This window comes from Sipha flava, unplaced genomic scaffold, assembly GCF_003268045.1.
Source record: "Sipha flava isolate LNK unplaced genomic scaffold, YSA_version1 226_pilon_pilon, whole genome shotgun sequence".
Classification (NCBI taxonomy): Eukaryota; Metazoa; Arthropoda; class Insecta; order Hemiptera; family Aphididae; genus Sipha; species Sipha flava.
In genome coordinates, this window is record NW_020272861.1 from 55,649 (window position 1) to 76,072 (window position 20,424).

Genomic DNA, 20,424 nt, shown 5'->3' on the forward strand with positions numbered 1-20,424 from the left:
CATGTCACATCCGCACGTGTATATATATATATATTAGTTCTATGCTGGTACCTGATTCCTATATATGTACATACATACACGTGGACGGACCACCCCGAAATTTTCAAAAGTAGAAACATTTTAGCGATGAATATAGTTTATTAACTATAAATTGTAATAATTTAATAATTAAAATAATTAATAATTTAATAATAATTTAATAATTAATAATAATTTAGACCCATCTCCCGAAATTTTTTTTCAGTTACGGTCTTGCCCGTGGTTCACACACCCACCAGTAGAGGTCATCAGAGATGATAATTCCTAAGGACTAGAATTTGAGCTGTGTAAAAACATTTGATTGTACATGAAATATTAATCAAAGAAAAATCCCTCGTCTCGCTGCTTGGAAACTGAATATACCCTGTCCACCCCACGATTACACACCAGTACAACGTCTTTTATCCGTAGAAAGTATTTTCGATCGTCGAAATTCTGCATATACACAAATATATATTCTGCAAATATTGCTGTCTAATCTACTTCTTCGTAAATTTATATCCCTGAATCGTTATTTAGGGTTTTTTCAATGTTTCTGTCCACCGTCCAAGATTATATGTTCCCTTCCACATTTCTTTCTCGCCCATAAACTACTTTAAAAACTAAACTACTCTAAACAATTCCAATCATACGTCTATTGCGCATTGCCAATACCAATCCTTCTTTCTCCCTTTTATAAATACTTAGTTTCCGTAATGCATTTCATTTTAATTTGTATCTTACTTGTAGCGGACTCGTCTTGTAATGTAATATGAAATGTAGTAAAATATTTTTAAACATTTGGTATCCTAGTATTTGAAGTAAATTAGAAAATCGCTTTGGCCTTTACATTAATTACATAAAAAAAATGCGATTGAATTACACCGTTCATTAATTTCCTACAATAGGTCTAAACATCAAATACCGGTGACGTGATCGACTGGATTGTAGAAAAAAGTCATCGGTGTATTCGTTGAATGTAAAATATTTACATACATTTTTTTTTTTTTTTTTACTGAAACCGAAAATAACGAAATTTAAAATATTTTAAAACTCATTTTTCAAATGAAATCCTACTCGTCAACGATCGTTCCGGTTCGTATTGTTTGCTCACTATGGAATCAACTTTCTCATTGATTACCACTACGGTCGTTCGTATAACAGAAAATATTTTTATAAACAATCAAAAAAAATATCCGTTTAGTAATAATAATAACAATAATTGTAAAGGACGTAGAATAATGAGAGAAAACGGTATAAAAATCGTGTCCATGTGCGTATGTGTGCGTGTTTGTATGTGATTTCATTATCACATGAACGCGAACCGACACGCACACACACCCACACACACACACACACACACACACACACATATATATATATATATCTGAATAAACATACATAAATACACATAAATGAATACATATAAATTATATATTCGTTTTACATTACAATAATAATAATAATAATATGTGGGTTCGTTCTCCGATAACGCCGCCGCCACCGTCGTAGCAGCCGCCGCCACCGCCGTCGTAGTAGTACAGTATCTGTGTGCCGCCGTCGCCAGTCGCATTGCCGCGTCCGACTCGTAAGGTCTGTTGTTCCGTTACCGTTCGTCGATTGAGCGCGTGCGCGTTCGTTTTTTTTTTCTGCTCTTCGTATAAATCACAACGCGAACGCGATACATATTCATACGGAACGCGTGACGTAAAACTTCGACGACGGTTTTATTCGTTTACTTTTTTTTATTCACACGTTCGTTTTCCCGAGTCGACAACCGCGTCGTTAAATTTGGTTTTCGTAATTCCGCGAACTCCTTCCTCCGGTTCTCCTCCTCTCATTAATCGTTTCGCGAGACCAAAAGGTCCGTCGACTACTACTACCACTACCACTACTGCTACCACCTAACTCGTTAATAATAGTAGTAATCATTCTTATCGTGTCTCATTCGATTCGCCGCCGCCGCCGCACGACATCTCGTCGATCAACACAACGCTCGTTGCGACTTCCGAGACCTTGCCGCGTGTGCGCGCAATACTGTTATCATTATTTTTGTTGTTGTTGTTGTAATCATCGTTGAGCCTAATATTACTCGGTGGTGCGTGTTCATCGGTCGAGATCGTGGAAAAAAAAACAAAATATGACCACCGCGTAATCGTTTCGACAATCGGTCGGGGCCCCGTATCGTAGTCGCGCCGCGTTATCTCCATCTTGGCTCGCGCGCGAGCGTCAAGTAAATATTGAAAAACGCGTCGCGTCGTTTATCGCTGCCGCTGCTACCATCGCCACCACGGTTGTCGTTGCCGCTGCCGACAACATTTGATAACGACCAGCAGTTGCGTATGAGATGCTCGTCGCCAACGATTAGTCGAAGGAAAACCGCAGCCGCCATGTCCAGAAGGAAACAGAGCAACCCGAAGCCGCTGAAACGTAAGAACGAAACGAGCTAATCTGTCGAACTTATAACGCATTACGTGTGCGCGCGCGAGCTTATTTATATTTTAACTAAACTTTATTAATTATATTTTTTTATCATTATTTTTTTTTTTGCGTAATGTTTTTAACACGTTTAAATTTGAATCGCAATAACGGATTTGCGTATAGGTGGTATATCTATTAACGTGGTGTCGAGAAACCGCGCAAAGAGGATTTGGTCTCGATGATAAAATTAAAAAAAAAAAAAAGTTAACATTATTATAATAATGAAACCCGTGTGTGTGATGTGTGCGAGATAGAGAGAAAAAAAGAGAGGGATAGACACTATAAAATAAGAGTAGATATCTATCAAGAGTTATCGAGTGGTCCGCCCGAACACGTGGACGTTGAGTGTCGCGTACGATAATCGCTGACTTGGGTATCGTGCCGTTTTTTTTTTTAAATCTTCAATTGCCGATTATCCGTCTTGAGTCTTAAAGACGTGACCCCGATAAAATTATTGGTGTAAATGTTTGTTATCGACATTAATATAAAGGCAATAATATTATTTCCCAAATTTTTTTTCGTTAGTTATTTTATTTTTTTATTCGTTGAAATTATGAATTCATTGGAAATATTAAAACTCATTATGTTATAACTGATAAAAATACTTATGTGTGTCAATCTAATATCCTTTAGGATTATATATATATATATTAGTAGTTTTAATTATTTTGTTTTCGTTAAGTATCTCGAAAATTATACTTTTTTTTTTATATTAAAAATCACATTTTTCTTTTCAATATCAATCAGTAATATTCAGATTCCAACAAACCTATCGTATCGTGTGTTTACTTTAATAATTATCTTTTATAATTATTACTTTTTGAGAATAATATAATTATGGATTTTATGGTATGATATATTTTGTACTGTACATTGTGAAATGGAAAAAAAGAAATTGTTGTTTGTCACACATTTGGTTCTGAACCTATCTCATAATTGCGATAATACACACATTTCATATGCGTGAATGTATTCATGCATATACTTGGGTAGACTGGTTATATAGGTTTGCCCTTGATGATGTTTGATAGTTCGTGCTCTATCATCTCGGTTGGACTCCCCAGATGAGTCGTACAGATTAGACGAGAACTGATGGGACCCGGCGCATTCACATTATCCTGCTGATAACATTATTGGATAACTCGACCCAGGTCCGCGTTTTCATCTTTAAATCTCTCAAAATGTTACCGAACGATAGTCATCTCTGGGTTGTAGTTTTTTTTTCGTTATCTTTCCATACACCCTCTTTTAATTATAATCTTTGTGGATTAACCTTACCCCGCCCCGTTCTGATAGAAATACAAATTGTATTATTATATTTCAAACACCAGACGGTTATTTATCTTAAACGTATTAGTAGTGGTCAATAATACATCTAATCAAGACCATCGAATTTTTTATGTGTATAATGGGTTTGGAACTGCAGTGTTCGTTCAATTGCAATAATTTATTAAGTTAAATCTGAACGGAGCCGTCTTTTTATTTAATATTTAACATAGAGTATTTCAATAAATAAAATAATACTTGTTAGTTATCTTATTTTTAAGTATCTATATGAGTTTGGTTATTTTTATTATTTAATGGTAAACTTAATTGTTTTCCGCACACACGAATATGTGTGCGATTGTAAATATAAAAATAATTCGTGTATCAGTCGTTAAAGCCATAAGTTATGAAGTAAAAAAATATTAATGATGATGATATAACGATAAGTTTCGCAGATATTTTCACACGTGTTCATTCGTGTAGTATTTATGTATAGGATGAGAGTCGTGTAGAATGTTTTTAAATTGGTTTCTGTAATCAATGCTAGTAAAAGTAACATTGTTTTCATACGCAAAAGTAATAATAATATTTTCAATAAGACGTTATACTCCCATATTGTTATAGATGACGTTAAGTTTGTACTCTCCATGACTCTTATTATAGTAAAAGTAAATCAAACGATTTGATAGCGTAGTCAGGAGAAGTTTATGTTCATTGATGGAAATTTATATTATTATAGGTTCTATAAAAAAGGTGTTATAATAAAATATTACGTGCATGCGAATATGCTAGTCTATAATACACGTACATTGTATTCAATAAACACAATTAATTAATTTTTAAGACGATTAAATGTTATTAAAAATTTACCTGTTATTATGTTAGCAAATAAAAACCCTCATAAAAACCAACTTGATGTATAAATAGTAAATGATAATATTTTATTACGTGAATTTGTATATTTTATATAATAATCTTGAATTATACTCTAGTTTTTTTTACTTGATAAACGCTAGTCGAGTATAATATGATGAACGAATTCAAATATAATATCTATTTTTAAGTAGACTTATTAATTTTACAATGCGATTTCCGAGTGAATTAAACTTAAATATTCTTTAGACATTGTTGGTCGATGTATTTTAGTTGTATACTTTCATTAATCTTAAGGACTTAAGTCTTGATAAACGATTCATTTATTTTTATGTTTGATAATAAACGACAATGTATTTATTTTTTTCTGCCGGTATCTAATTCGTTATTTATTGACTACATTTTCCAGTAATTATTGTTAAATTAAAATGTTTTCATCTCCTAAATTCATTGGCAGGTATTTAACCAAGAGCGTATAATATAAAAAACTTGTCCGTTATTATTATTCCATTTATTCCTATATTACTTCTATGAAATCGTACTATATTTTAATCAAATCTGAAAAAATTATAAATGGTTATTTTAAGATTTGTCAAAATTACTTTTTAAGATAGGCTTAGGGATCTAAAGGAAATTAAATTTAAGTTAACATTTTTTTTTTGTTTTTATCAAAATATCAATTATCAAATTTAATACATTGTACAACAAATTATGTATACTCCTCTATGATCAAAATTGAACTTGTAATTTTTAGATATTTTCATAGTTTTTTGTGAGTATTTTTTTAGTCTAACATATCATAATTTTCAGGTGAAATACATGAACAGCTAATATATTTTTTAATATATTTACTGGGTATATTATCGTTCAAAATGTGTGTTATGGTAAGAAGTCGGTAAAAAAAATAAAAAAATAATAATATTAAAATAACAACATCGTCGTTATGGATAAGTGTTTCTTAAATAATTTGTGTAGATAATGGTAATGTACATAAAGTGTATTTGTTCTTGTGCGATCGTTTTGAATAGAATGTAAAAAGAACTATACGTTTTCACTTAATACGATTCTCTGATAACGAAATAAAAGTTATATACTGTCAGGGATCAAGTGATTTATAATTAGATAACAATTATACAAAATTATTATAATGAACAATCATTGTAATCAATAATTATTCTTAGAAATTTAAGAGGTATGAGTAAAAGGACCTTAACCGACACTGCCTGTATATATATGTATATCATATAATTTCAAATAAACGGTAGTAATCCATTGAAGAAATTATTTATATATGTACACATAACTCTTATGAGATTATTTCGTAGAATGTTTTAAATGGAGGTGTAGAAATCTAATTTTAGTTAAATTTCAGATATTTTACATACAAGGAAGTACAATGTTTTGAGTAAGATTTATATTACTTAGTAACATTTGTAAATTTGTTAAACAAATGACTCGATTGGCTTTGGCTACCATGTTTTTGTATTGCCCGTTAAATGTGATTGTTTTCAAGAAATTTAGATTTATATTTATTCAATTTAATTTAAATACTTCCGTTTGCTCTTTGTCTTGCACGTAATTAAATATTATTTTTCAATCGCCATAATGTCACGATTATATGACTTTTTTCGTATTATCTCATCACACGCAATTAGTACGCATCGATATAAATAATAAAAATAAAGTTAGTGTCACTTTTATTATGTTGGATTTCTATCTCAATACGCGAGTTACCATTGTTGTAATTTTGACCTCCGGCACGTTTGATTGCTCCAACATGTTTATATACCTATCATATTAGTGTAAACCAATGATGAGGGGGAGAAGAAAAAACGACAACAGGTACAACACGATTGTACGTATTCAAATATTTGTATAGTTACGTCATCGATTCTCACGGATAAAAGAGTCCGTGAAAAAAAAAATTTCTTATCTTTTTTATTTTTAAGGGTCACGGATGAACGGCGGCGAGCAAGACACAACGTGACCATTAGGCGTTCCTTGTTTACGAAATCTTTATGTGTACACATACAGTATATATTATATGTATAAATACACTAAACTCTTTATTTTATCAATATCGATTTATCATATAAAAACTCCTCCTCCCCTTTTTTCTGTTCACTGGTCGTATATTTTCCGAAATACTTAAAATAATAATGAAGGCCCATCACATGCATCGCGATGATGTTTTTAATGGCTTCATAAATAATAGTGAATTATGTCAAATGACACTTATTATATTTTTTTACGCGGTTATACGCATCAGTGTTAACGTATTAATTTATTAATGTATCTACAGCATTCAGATTAAATAATTGACTATTGCTATGCAAATATGTATTGTATAGTAACCGATAATCTGGCAAACAATATTTAATTTAATGTTTTACAAGTCATCTCGGTTGGTTGATAAGTTACATACGTTATTATCATTACTTTATTTGACAAAATAAAACTTGACATTTATAAATGTCATCAGTTTAAATTATTCAATTATTAAAAAAACAAATAATCTATGATAAGAATTAAAAAGTGATGCGTATACAATGCAAAGAAAGTTTAAAAATGTTGCATACCAGTATATTAAATGTATGCTAAGTTTCATAGAAAAAATACTACCGTATTTTCAAATAAATATTTTTATACTTCTATTAGTTTTTTAAATAATTTGGCATAAAATGTGATGGATTTAATATTATTCAAATTTCATTTTCGTGTTTAAAGACATGATTACTAAATACTTATTTTTAGATTTTTTTCACAATATGTATATTGAAATTTTTCGTTTTACGAACAAGCATAAATATCTTAATAAAAAATTATTGCATGGGAATCGGGATTTAATTAAAGTTAAATTATGTGTTTTTTAAGGTTCTAATCTTATGACATCCGTTGAACATTGTTACAGTTATTTTACTATCGAATCTGATGGAAATTAATAGTCATGAGTATAATAGTGTCTTTACACGTGTTCTTCAGTCACAATAGTGGCGTCTAGAAGGTTCGAAACTGGTCAAGACATACACTAACGATTCAAGTAGTTTCTTCATCGAGATAAGAATATTTATTTTTTTTTTATATTGAGTCCGTCCTATAGTGAATTTTGTGTAATGTTATCTTAAATATTTTAAATTCTAATAATAGAAAGATATGATGGGTCGGAACATTAATTATAATAGTTATTGTGTTTTCGAATTTTGAAATTTTTATACGTTTTTGAAAATTACAATAGTTAATAGGTTCATTTTTAAATTAAAAATATAGGATGTTGAAATTATTAATGTGTTATGTCTACATAATATTTTATTTCATATCAACTAAAAAAGATTGATCAATTACATTCAGGGCCGGACTGGGACAGAAATTTCAGTCGGGAAAATAAAAAAAATTGGTCTACTCAGATATATCAAAGTTATAAAAACAATCCTAAAAAAAAAACGTATAATTTCATATAAAATCTTTGTATATTATTTTGAGAATTTGAACACTTAATATTATTATTAAAAATTAAAAGACCGTTTATTAATTTTAGATAGTTTCTAATGCAATGGCATTGGAAAATACGTCTATGTCTGTCTACACAATGAGTGTAAGCCGATAAACCTAAAAAAAACTTCGAACGAGTAAAAGTCGCCCATTCAAACAAGCGGTCCACCGGGAAACTCCCGCCCAGACCGGCGCTGATTATATATGTTTTTCATAAGACTAATAAGTTGATAATAGTACGTGATCCCCCTTATCCCCTAAGGATTTTACGCAAATTTAACACCTCATTACGTGTATAAACGTACTTTTAAATAAAATTATATTACCATTAATAAAAAATATTCTTATAGTAATTGTTTTGCAATTATCTTACAATATATTTTAGATAAAAGCTTTATTTCATTCATAGTTTGTTTTTGATTGACATTCGTCATATTGTGTTTCTCTCAGATTCTGCAGTGAACGCTCGTGAATGGAATTACAATTTTCCATTCGTTGCAAATTATCATTGAAAATACATATATAATATAACGTCGTAAATATTCTGTCCGTATAAAATAAAATATAATAAACATAGTATACAAATAAAAATAATAATAGAATCTTACTATTTCTCGTGACCAGTTGGACCTATACCAAAAAAAAAAAACCCTATACAGTATATTGGTAGTAATTCATCTCTGCGTAGATACGTTTACGGATTATAATATTATTTTTTTTCTACTTGTGCACATATCGTGAATTTAATTCTATTGTTAGTGCCGTCACGTGACACGTCATCTGTGTCGCCTTTCGTATTTAAATCACTTTTTTTCCCTCGGTTCGTCTCGCGAATACGCGTGGATACTACTAAAACATTTACTGACTTACTTAATACTTGCTACAGCAACATACGACGATCTTTATATTATATTTCATTTTTCACGTAAACGATTTTTTGCTCGTTTATTATTGAATCATTTTAATGCGCATATGCGGTGAACCATGTGTTAGACTTGCTTGACTATTACCAGGTCAAGTGTAGGTTTGAAATAGATACGTACATAACAATTATAATGTTGTGCATCTCGAGTTATTTATGTTGGAAAGAAAAGAAATATGCAGGTACCTATAGTAAGATTTTAAATATATTTGTGTCGTACGAGTAATGCATTGTGTATGCTGACACTGTGGTTTATACACTATTGATAAGACACATAAAAGATTTAAACGAAAAAAAAAATATGTTCAATTGTTTGTACATAAAATATTTTAAAATTAACCATTCGCAAAATCAAAATTAAATAATTCAAGTTTAAAAATTATAAAAGATAAATTATTCACATTTATTGGTATTTTTTTTATATTCATTAAAAATAATTATTTAAGAGTCTAATAAATTTAAAATATCAGATTATGTAATCATAACTCATGATTTTAATTAATTACAATTATTTTGTCTAAATTTAAATTTTTAAACCTTTGAAGTTTAAAATTATCTTATTATTTGCCCTTTGCAGTCAGTTGTCTATTGTAAATTTCGATATGATGTCACTTACTGCGTGATGAATTACAATTATGTTACAACGTCTAATGAATATAAAAATTTGGTAACATCAAACTTTTCTGTTTGTATTGATTCAAATTGTATACATTTTTATTGATTATTCTGGGAAACTTTTAAATTAATTTCATATTTTAATGTGCTGTAATTGTATTATAAATCATCGCTTTTGTTCTTAACTATCTCTGATTTTAAGATAAATTTAAATAATTAAAATAAATTTCAACATTTTTCTGTTTTTTTACTGATATTAATCGATAAAAACGCGATTAAACTATTTATTAGCTTATATAATTTAAAGTGTATATTTTACTAGTAACTGGAGTTAGAGAAAATTGAATTTATAGGTACACCTAATATATTTACAATAATTATTATTGATGTATTTAAATTATTTTTAAAATAAGCATAATGCCAATATAATAATAATTATTAATAATAGTTAATTAAATATATGATTGCACCACTAAATTACAGTAGTTTAGTACTTAAGATATGTTTGAATTTCAAATCATAGAATTTTGTTTTTGGGTAAATATCATAAATCAAACAATGAGTCAATATTTCTAATAATTTCAATATATTCTTTAGATGTTTATTCAAAATTTCCTTTGATTTTCAATAATTCCTCTAAAATGTAGGTATAAATGATTTCGTACCGCAGTTGTTTCCTCATAGATTTCACTTTTACGCGATTTTTATGGTAAAATTATCATTTATATTATGCCAACAAATTATTAGATATCTTTCATGCGAGTTTGTCCTATATCCTAATCTATGATTTTTACGATACTAATTTCATACGTATCTTTTGATCAGTTTTTTGCTCACCGAACAATAAACTGAATCATAGTGTATGATTTTATTTAATTGTGATATAATATAGTAACAATTATAAAAAAAAACCATTGAAGTAGGAATAAAAAATCGAATACAAATAATAATTATTAACAACCGTTATAATATATAAATTAGGCATATAATGGATATAATGCTTTACATTCTTATTTAGTAGGTGTAATTTTGATATGTGGACTTGTTCTATCCATGTTTTTATACATTTTTTGAAAACTATAAGATAAATGTAAATAAGTTTTTTTGTGCTGTTTATTATTTTTAGTTTTGTAAACAAATTCACATTTGTATCTTAAAATATTATAACAACTACAGTTAGTTACTGACGCGGAAACCTTATTTTCGAATTAATTATACAATCTACAGGTAAATAGTTTTTAAATAGGTAAATTATTATACCATATAATATAATTTGTGATATTCGAATTGCAATTTTATAAAAGTATTTAAACGAATGAAATTTAATTAAAGAAATATTTTTGTGATGTAAAAAGTGATTATTATCTTTTTTTTTTTAAGTTGTTGTAATTATAACATTAAAATACAAAGGTATTCTTATAATATTTATATATATTATTCTATATGTATAGTAATGTTAAATATATTTAAAAAATGTTTTTAACCTAATTATCATTATAAGTTTGAAATACATAATTAAAATCGGTTGCTATCTTTTTCGATCATTGTTTTTCTTAAGCGATATTATCGTAATGTTTTTACGGCTTTTTACATTTTTAACAGATCATTAAAACTAGAGCCGTAATTTGGAGCGTATAAACGTGACGTTCACACTAATAATAATGTTAGGGAAGTGGCGGTGCTTCAGCATTATTGTTTTGGTCCACCAGTTCGCGATGTTTTTGTTTTGCTATATTCAAGTATTTCGAATAAAACTGAAATATAAAGGGCGTTTTATATTTATATAAATTAAAAAAAAAAAATTAAAAAAACATTATATTTTTAATTATTTAACAGATAATAAATAAATACATAATAGTGTATGTGCATGAATTGCGTCCTGATAGTTTTGTCATACTTTGTTATCAACTCAGTATTATTAAAATATAATAGATTTGCCTCGTGATACATAAGAGAATCATTTCTATCTTTTTTCTTTATTTATATTATATCATATTGGGGCAAATTTCATCACCGATTAATTAGCCATGTTTAAATATTGAGTAATATTTTAATAATAATTTAATCTTACAGATTATCAAAAAAAATATCATGCATAATGTATATTCGATGACAGTCACATAAATGTATTATTATTAGTTAATTTAATTGAATATTCTAATCGAGCCTTGGATACAAAAATGTCCATTATCGAAATACTTTTCAAATGTATTTATACTTAATAAACACTTTTAATATCTATTAGACTTATATGGTGTTGGCCATTGTATTGAACAAAAATATTTACTTTATCTGCATTATAAAATATCAAAATATACTAAATAATTTACTTCTAGTTTTCTAATTAATGTCATTCAAAGCATTTATTAAGTACTATGCGGTACCTAATTTATGTGATTTACTGTTTTAAATATATATGTGTTAATAAAAAAAAAATAAAAATAAAATAAACTACATAAAATATTTGCTAGTTATTATACCAATGTTTCCAAATCTTAGCTGTTTTATTTTATGATATAATTAATTTTGTTTTTAGGTTAAACTTATAATAGTTATTATGATTTTATTTTTTCAATCTTTGTATTGATATTACGGTTTGTTGAACTTTAATAACGATATGAAATGTATTTCAGTGATTTATCTGCAGTAATTCATACAAGTAATAAATAATAATAATACGATTTGTTCAATTATAATATTTAAAAAATGTATTCGTTGAAAATATTTTAACCTTAATCAAATGTTATTTTTTATTTTCAATACATTTTATATTTTAAATACATCGTGTTGCGAGTAGGTTTTAGTGTGGTGAATTTGAGACCTTTGGACAGTCAATTATTTTATCTAAATAATCATTTTAAGTTCGAATTATAATAAAATATTTCATTTCGAGAATCATAATAATAATATTTATATTTATTTTCATATTTTGTTTGGGACAATTAGTAGATTGTTGGTATGCAGACTTGGAGTTTAATTACAAGATTAATCGTACTATTATTTCATTACATTATTTTAATCATCATGCTCATTTTTTAAATTTATTAATTAAAAATATTCTAGTTAATTACTGTATGTTGATACATTACAAAATTACCAATGAACTAATATTGAGACATTTGTTCATTGGCAATTTTGAATTAAAACTGTGTATTTAATAATCATTATTGTAACTTTTAGTTATAATATCACATGTATTACAACAAATTAAATTTTAATCACTAAACGTTTTTTGTAGACTAGGTAAAAATGTAAATGTAAATCAATTGTTCATGTGATTCATATGTGAAAATGTTCACATATACCTTGCATGGTTGTAGCTTACATGTTAGTTACATCAGTAATGACCGTTACGTTGTTTGTTTTAATTTACAAAATATATTCAGTTATGTTTTCATCGATTTTGTCGAGAGTATATTACGCCGACGAGAGTCTGAATATGAATACTGTTATGATTTAGATGGAGGTGGTGGTGGTAAAGGGTTGTCAATATTAACGAAAAATGTAATGCGTAGGTATATTTTTATTTTTCAGAAATTATTTAAAATAAATAAATAAGCTATTTATCATCAATAGTCAACAATTATTTTGTAGTAATAACTAATCACCTGAGGGAAAACTGAATGTCTATTGCAAAATAATGCTAAAATTAAAACCTATAAAACTAATTACATTTGATAACTCTCCACAAGCTGTTCGAGACTTGAGACGTAGTATATCCGTGAGTGTTAAAAATAATGTCTCAACATTATATATACGGCGTATTTATAGTATACCCTATGGGATCTAGAGATCTGCACGGGTCATTTTCTTTCGGACTTACCCTGCCTGAAAATTAAACTTGCAATATAACCTAATCTAACCCGCCAAGTCCGGTCCTTATTTTTTTTTTTAAGTCCAAACCGAACCAGACTCGTTCGTTATATTTATCATTTGTTTTTATCAGTGATCTATTTATGAATATCATACAGGTTAATAATATATACGTATTTTTCTTATGATTCTATTGATTCAAGCTTACTCCATCAGTTTGAGAACATTTCCTTATTTAACGCCAATGATTGACATTAGTATTACACTCCTATATTATACTTGGATACTTTTATTTTTGACCGGCCCGGTCTAAAGAAAAATACTACGATCCCCATCCCGGCCCGTGCAGACCTCTAATGTGAACATCACTGAGTATATTGCGTAGGAAGAATCATACATACCGTAATTTCGTTTTGTAAATTAGTGCATTAATTACCATCACAATATATATATTCCAATATTTGCAATCACACAACAAGGGATGGAGTTGATTTCTTTCGAGTTCGACTTTTTTTCACAAATCATTATTGTTGTGCGCTCATACGCATATGGAAAACCTATATGCTATTGTTGCTACACGAGGTTTACACGAGCATGTATCGCGCATGGCTTATATTTTTATTATTTAGGTCCGGAGATAAAGGGGATCGTTATCTACGGCGGCAAGGGTATTTGGAGAGAAAAAAATGTGTGCGGTGCATTGTTTTTACGCCCCGGCGTAATGATAAGTACCCGGTTATCTTTCTCCCGGCCCCCTTACGCACTGCTCCGCCATAGCCACCGCCCTTCTATCTCCAGTCGACGCGGTGTCCGTCGCTGGTGTGCGCGCGATTGCGTGCGCGTGTGTGCGTACCCGCTTGCCGTCGCGCACAACCGGTCACGGTTAGACGGATAGTCCCTACCGGCATGATACTGATAACGAACGCGCACACGAACGTGTATATACGCGCGACCGTGTATGTGTACACAATACTTATATACGTATACGTGTACGTATATTTATGTGAGTTTTTGCGCGTGTGTGCGAATGTGTGCTGGTCGAGATAACGCGTTGGTTTCTGTGTGTGGAGTGTGTGCTGGCAAAAGGTTTTTAGACGGTTGTGTTTCTACCGGGCGTTCGCTGATAACAACGGACGGCGTGCAGATAACGCTATGGCATTACACACACACACTAACGCGCGCGTCAAGTAATAGCGGGTAGGGATTTAAGTATACAGAGAGAGAGAGAGAGAGAGAGAGAGAGAGATATGGCCGCATGTGTATGTGTGCGTTTTTATGCGAGAGCGTATACGGGCGAGAGGGTAGATTGACGTACATACAGGGTGCTTGCGGAGTTGGTGGTCGTGTTATTGCGCGCGTCCAAGATAAAATTCCGGCCGGCGAGAAACCATAGTCTCCGTCAGAGACCGTAGATCCACATCATCAAGTACAACTAAATAATGATCGAAAAGAAAAGATTACCCGTCGGTGTCGTTACTGAGTTTATCAGGGGTACCCGACTAATATTAATTCGTAGAGTAACAATAAAAAAAATTCAAACCACGAACCCTTCGGGAAACAGATGATTAAGTTAAATTCGAAGATGAATTTCAAATAGTCGGGCGTGTTGTATGAGCGTTTCACGGGATCTCAAGGGACTCAGGTGAAATGGCTTCCGACGGGTGTTCATCACGCTGTTTTCTCCCTGCTTTGGTGTCATCGTCGCCACCCTGTATAAGTTGTGAACGTTATACGAGTACTGCTAAAATTCGAACGGCAGCCAAACGATGATGGTGAGGTTAGGTGGTAGGGAAGGAAAAAGCGCCCCTCGGCTACCGATGATAGATAATCGGTCGCCGCCGCGCCGTGGCGCGTAAAGAGCGATCTCTTTCGTGCAACCTCGATCGTTATCGTCGTGTGTCGTCGTTGTCGTGTTGTATTGTTGTTTTTTTTTTTGAGCGAAAAAAAGATGGGAATAGATATATAGACGGGAGTATTATATGTAGATATATATATATATATATATATATATATATATATATATGTATATTTAAATCGTCGGTGCAAGAAGGAAGAATGGATCCCGATGAAGGGGCAGGGAATAACTGCCGCCACTATTAACGTGCACACGGAGCCCACTCAAGTCTAGCCTAGCCCTACTAACCTATCCTAACCTTAGCTAACCCGTTACTATACCACGGTCATCGCGCGTCACAGATCTTTACTGCGGTATAACGAAAACGACTGTTGAAACACACAAGCGGATTAACCACCCAGCCGATTGACTACGACTCGGTCTCGGTGCATATTATTTGTTAAAATATAATATAGTTCTGATAAAGGTGCGCTCGTGTGTGTGTTCTCCGTTGGCTCTTTATGTAGGTACATACTTTTTCTCTTAATTTCATTTAAGGTTGAAAAATAAGAAAGAAAAAAACATATTACTGATAACGATAATGCACACACGACCACGTATTTTATATTATTATGTATATACGGCGTTCGTTCGTGTGTCCTCTTTCTGTTGGGTTTTGGAACACCCGACCAACGGGAATACGTAAAATAATAATAATAGTTGTAATAATATACAGCTAATCCGGTTAAGTGGTTTTGGTCCTGCCTGCTGCACTGGCAACGGCACTGCGGCGGTGGCGGAGAATACGTATGCGACAACGACACATATGGCGGTCACGCGACCGACCAGAAGAAATCGGAGAAAAGAATAATAATAAAAAATAAAAATAAATCAATTTTTTACTGACCATTATGTGCGAGATTTTATCAAAAAATATTTAACTAGAAAAATAATAACGGGTTAACATGTACGGGTTCGAAACGAATATTTTTTTAAAGTTGGAGGAGGGGATTTAACCGATTGAAAATTCGACTATATTATCGCTAACGACTATTTATCGATTAAGCGTTTATGTGTATCAAATGTATAATAGGATTTTGAAAAAAAAAAAAAAAAAAGAGATGACATTATATACCATGATATCGTTTTACGATTTTTATTCGTCGATGAAAATAAATTTTTGAATTTGTGATATTGAACTCGGCAATATTACTATAATATATTATATGAATTTTTTTATGCGATACGGCTCTTCTGTAAATTTGTTTCAAATCGATTGGCCTATTTACTGTTAAAGTAATATACAATGTTAAATTTTCCTCAAATATGAAATCATCAATTCTAATAACCTAACTTTTTTATTTTTTTTTTTATAAAAATTTTTTTTCATAAATAACAAGGAACCCGTTTTTGATAATTTCAACATATTATATAGTTTGTGAAGTAAATTTAAACAATTTGTTCATTTATTTTTATTTACCTAATGATTTATTCTATAAAATAAGCATATGTGTGTATCAACACTTAATAGATAATATATATTACTACGATCATTAACTTTATTTATTATATAAAAATTAGTTGGTTATTTTTACAAATGTTATGATTTGTTGAAGTAAATGGGGTGAAACGTAAAACAATTATTAATTCAGACTTAACAATAACGAGCTTACTAATATAATACACATAGGTTATATTTGCGGCCATGTATGATTATAGTCATAAATTATCATTAGACTTTTTACTATCAACATGTTTTTTAAAAATAATATGGAGATATTAATCAAATAGAACATACAACTTTGGTCGATAATCAAATGCGACTAATTATCATAGTATTAATATGAATAAAAAATATTCAATTTTTTTGGTTGTACTCGTATAATTTTTAGTATACTTTACCTATTTACCTAAATTAATTCAATCTTTTAAAGTTAGTTTTATCTATCTATCTTTTTATTTGTTTATGTAGGTACATAAAAACAATTATAGTTTGTAAAATAATATAAATGTGAATAAATTAGTAAAATATTATACAACATTTAGGTTTAATAGTGTTAAAAATAAATGGAAATCATCGACTTTTTAGTCATATATTTAAAATGAACTTTCTGTCGATTTTTTGTTGTGACTGACAAAACATTTTGATACTTAATTTTAATATAAGAATTCTTACCTAAAACTAAACGTAACAATATAGGAATAAATTAAACGGTGGTGATTATTCCAACGAAGAAAATCAATACTTGACGTCTTCTCATTCAACTCGACCGGTTTGTTTGATTTCCTATCGCTAATGTGAAATCAATTTATCGAAAAGAAGTTATCCTTGATGATCTGCAACGACTAATAAGTGACATCCTTGTAGTAAAACGCACTGTTTACGTGTAAATATTTTTTCGAATGACATAGAACTGATAAAAGAAAATGTGTCTTTCATCCAAAGTGATATTGAGGGTTATATTTTACTTTATACAGGATTGATAAAAAAAAACATTAAGAATTTTGAATTGAGTGTTTGTTGTTTTTGAAGTCAACTGGTTTAAATTAACTACAATCTACAATTCGAAAACGCATCATTAAAAATTAATTAATTTATACATTAACGTTGTAATGTATGTATTACCGATTAACATTTTAACACATTATTTTTTCACACCGTTAAATTATTTTATACGAGTATATTTGAACTCGTTTTTTTGTGAAACAATTGTGATATTAATTTAGTATTGGATTTAAATTAATTTTATGACTGTTTTTTTAAGTATAACTAACATCTTAACATACTTAACAAACACGATTTTTTTTAAATGATGCCTTGTTCATCAGTATACCATAGAACAAAACAAATCACATTGTAATTCAGAATTTCACATTATTTTCAAAATATTTCTTTAATTGAATCGTGATCTTGAGATGTGCTGTGTTATTATTATTATTAAACTATACATATATATTAATTTTTGAAACTTTTTACTAAGCGGATTTAACGTTTTATGTACAAGATGATTCATATTTTTGTTGAGTATACATGGCTGTAATATAAATATTAAATATATAAAGTAACAAAAAGAAAGTTACGATTTTTTTTCAATATTTATATTTTTATATCATATTAGTAGAGCGATTAGGATTTTAAAACAAAACAATAAAATTATATGTAATTATTAATAATAAAGAATTTTTATTAATAAAGATAGTTAAGTACTCGATAAATATATTGTACTGCAGTGTATTTGGTCGAAACTCAAACAAACTGCAGTGTTATGTGAAAGATCAACTACTAGTAAAGATTATATATTATATATTATACATAATTATAACAGCGAAACTACATCGATACGAACTGAATGGAAGCTACGATTAGTGTATAGCGATAGATAAGAACGCTTTTAAAAGTTTCTTCTCTAATTTCTGTGGATAGCATTTTAATCAAAATAGTACCGTAAAGTTTGATGTCTTTTTGCAGTTTATCCGACCTTTCGGACCGTTTGAAAATTTATTTACTGCTTTTATAAATTCGATTTTATTTTATTATAGGAAAATCATAAAATTAAGGAATTATATATTGATATTAGATACTCATGTGTATCACTCGTTTATTAATAACTTATAAATATGTTTGTTTCAGGTAAGTGTGTTGTGTTTGAATAAAAAAATACTGTTTAAATTTTGCGCGTGCTGTGCCTCCATACAACAGGTATGTTATACTAATTTTAAGGTAAATTCCAATTCAAATTAAGTAACTAAGCCATTTTCATTGTCGTAGACGATAAGTAGTTAAATCTTGATTTGTATGCTCTCTGCACAAATCGTTTATTATGGTGATCAAATGAAGTGTTATTAAATTTGCATCCATGGAATAATTTTGAAAAAGAAATTGTATATTTTATTTAATTACTAACCGAAAACTACAAAACAGTATACAAGACGCGGCGAGTGTACTTAAAATGTAAGTCTATACAATTGAAAAGCTCATGATGTAAACCGTAATCTGTAGGTATTGGCTGTATATTATATTTTGTTTTTGACCTATGAAATGTTGGACATTATTAGAGATAAAAAAGGGTTAAATGCGTGGTTGAAGACTGGGCGAAGGTTTCCCAAGCGTACTTTATAGCTTAACATTGCATAGATAGTTGGTGTGCATAAATAAGCGTTTATACAGTAGATACTATAATATTGTAATCTATCTGTACTCATTGGCCGAAATCGTTGTATAATTTTATTTTCGAAAGTTTAGGAGATTTTTATCAACAATCGTATTATGAGTTTCATTTATTCATTGTAAAAAAAAAAAAAAAATACGAATGTTACTGAATTGCACTTATTTTTAAAAAATTTATAACTATTAAAATTTAATAAACTATCAATATTGAATCATAATTCGTCAATGTTTGAATAAATCAAGGGCACTTCACATAGTATATTTGATAATCTTGTCTAAAAATAAATCTAACTTCAGAAATTGGTATATGGTATAATTATTTATGAATTATATTCTATAATATTTTCAATTATCAACTTGGTCGATTGAAAAAAATATTATCAAACATATTTTTAAACAACAAAATTATACTTAATCATAAGCAAACCTTTTTTAAGTGTTAGTCAATGAATAGTTAATTTAATTAATATATCAGGCATTTACCTAAACGAAAAATATGGTATACCTAAGTAAAACGAAAACCATAATTATAATAACGATAATAATGTCCATATAATATTATAAAAATCTTTTAATAGTACTATTTATTTAAAAACATTAAAATTAGCTGGTTATTTAGTATTCGTGAATATTATATTTATCGTAGTCCATGAATACGCATTCTGCCGGCTATAACACTTAATTATAAATCGCTTGAAATTTTGAAGTAGAGCTAATACTATTAAGTGGTACTCTAATTATATTATTATTCCGACGTATACATTACACTATGTAGTGTATATTTGCAGTTTAGTGTACTTATTCTGCGACATATGTACTCAAATCGTCATAATTGCACTTAAAATAGTAAAATGTATTAAATATTACATGGACAATGTCTTACGCATGTATAATACGATTATAGCAGTGATAAATGTACATCAGTTAAATATAAATATTTACTTG

The 20,424-nt window shown here is 29.3% G+C and overlaps 1 protein-coding gene across 1 annotated transcript in view; it reads left to right on the plus strand.

Moving 5' to 3' along the window:
- The first annotated feature begins 1,565 nt into the window (after positions 1 to 1,565).
- Positions 1,566 to 20,424, plus strand: part of LOC112683445 (zinc finger protein ush) — a 101,351-nt gene continuing 82,492 nt past the window's right edge. Inside the window, exon 1 of the mRNA XM_025554494.1 lies at positions 1,566 to 2,448. Coding sequence (XP_025410279.1) covers positions 2,361 to 2,448 — 88 coding nt within the window. The 5' untranslated portion in view covers positions 1,566 to 2,360. The remainder of the gene's footprint in view (positions 2,449 to 20,424) is intronic.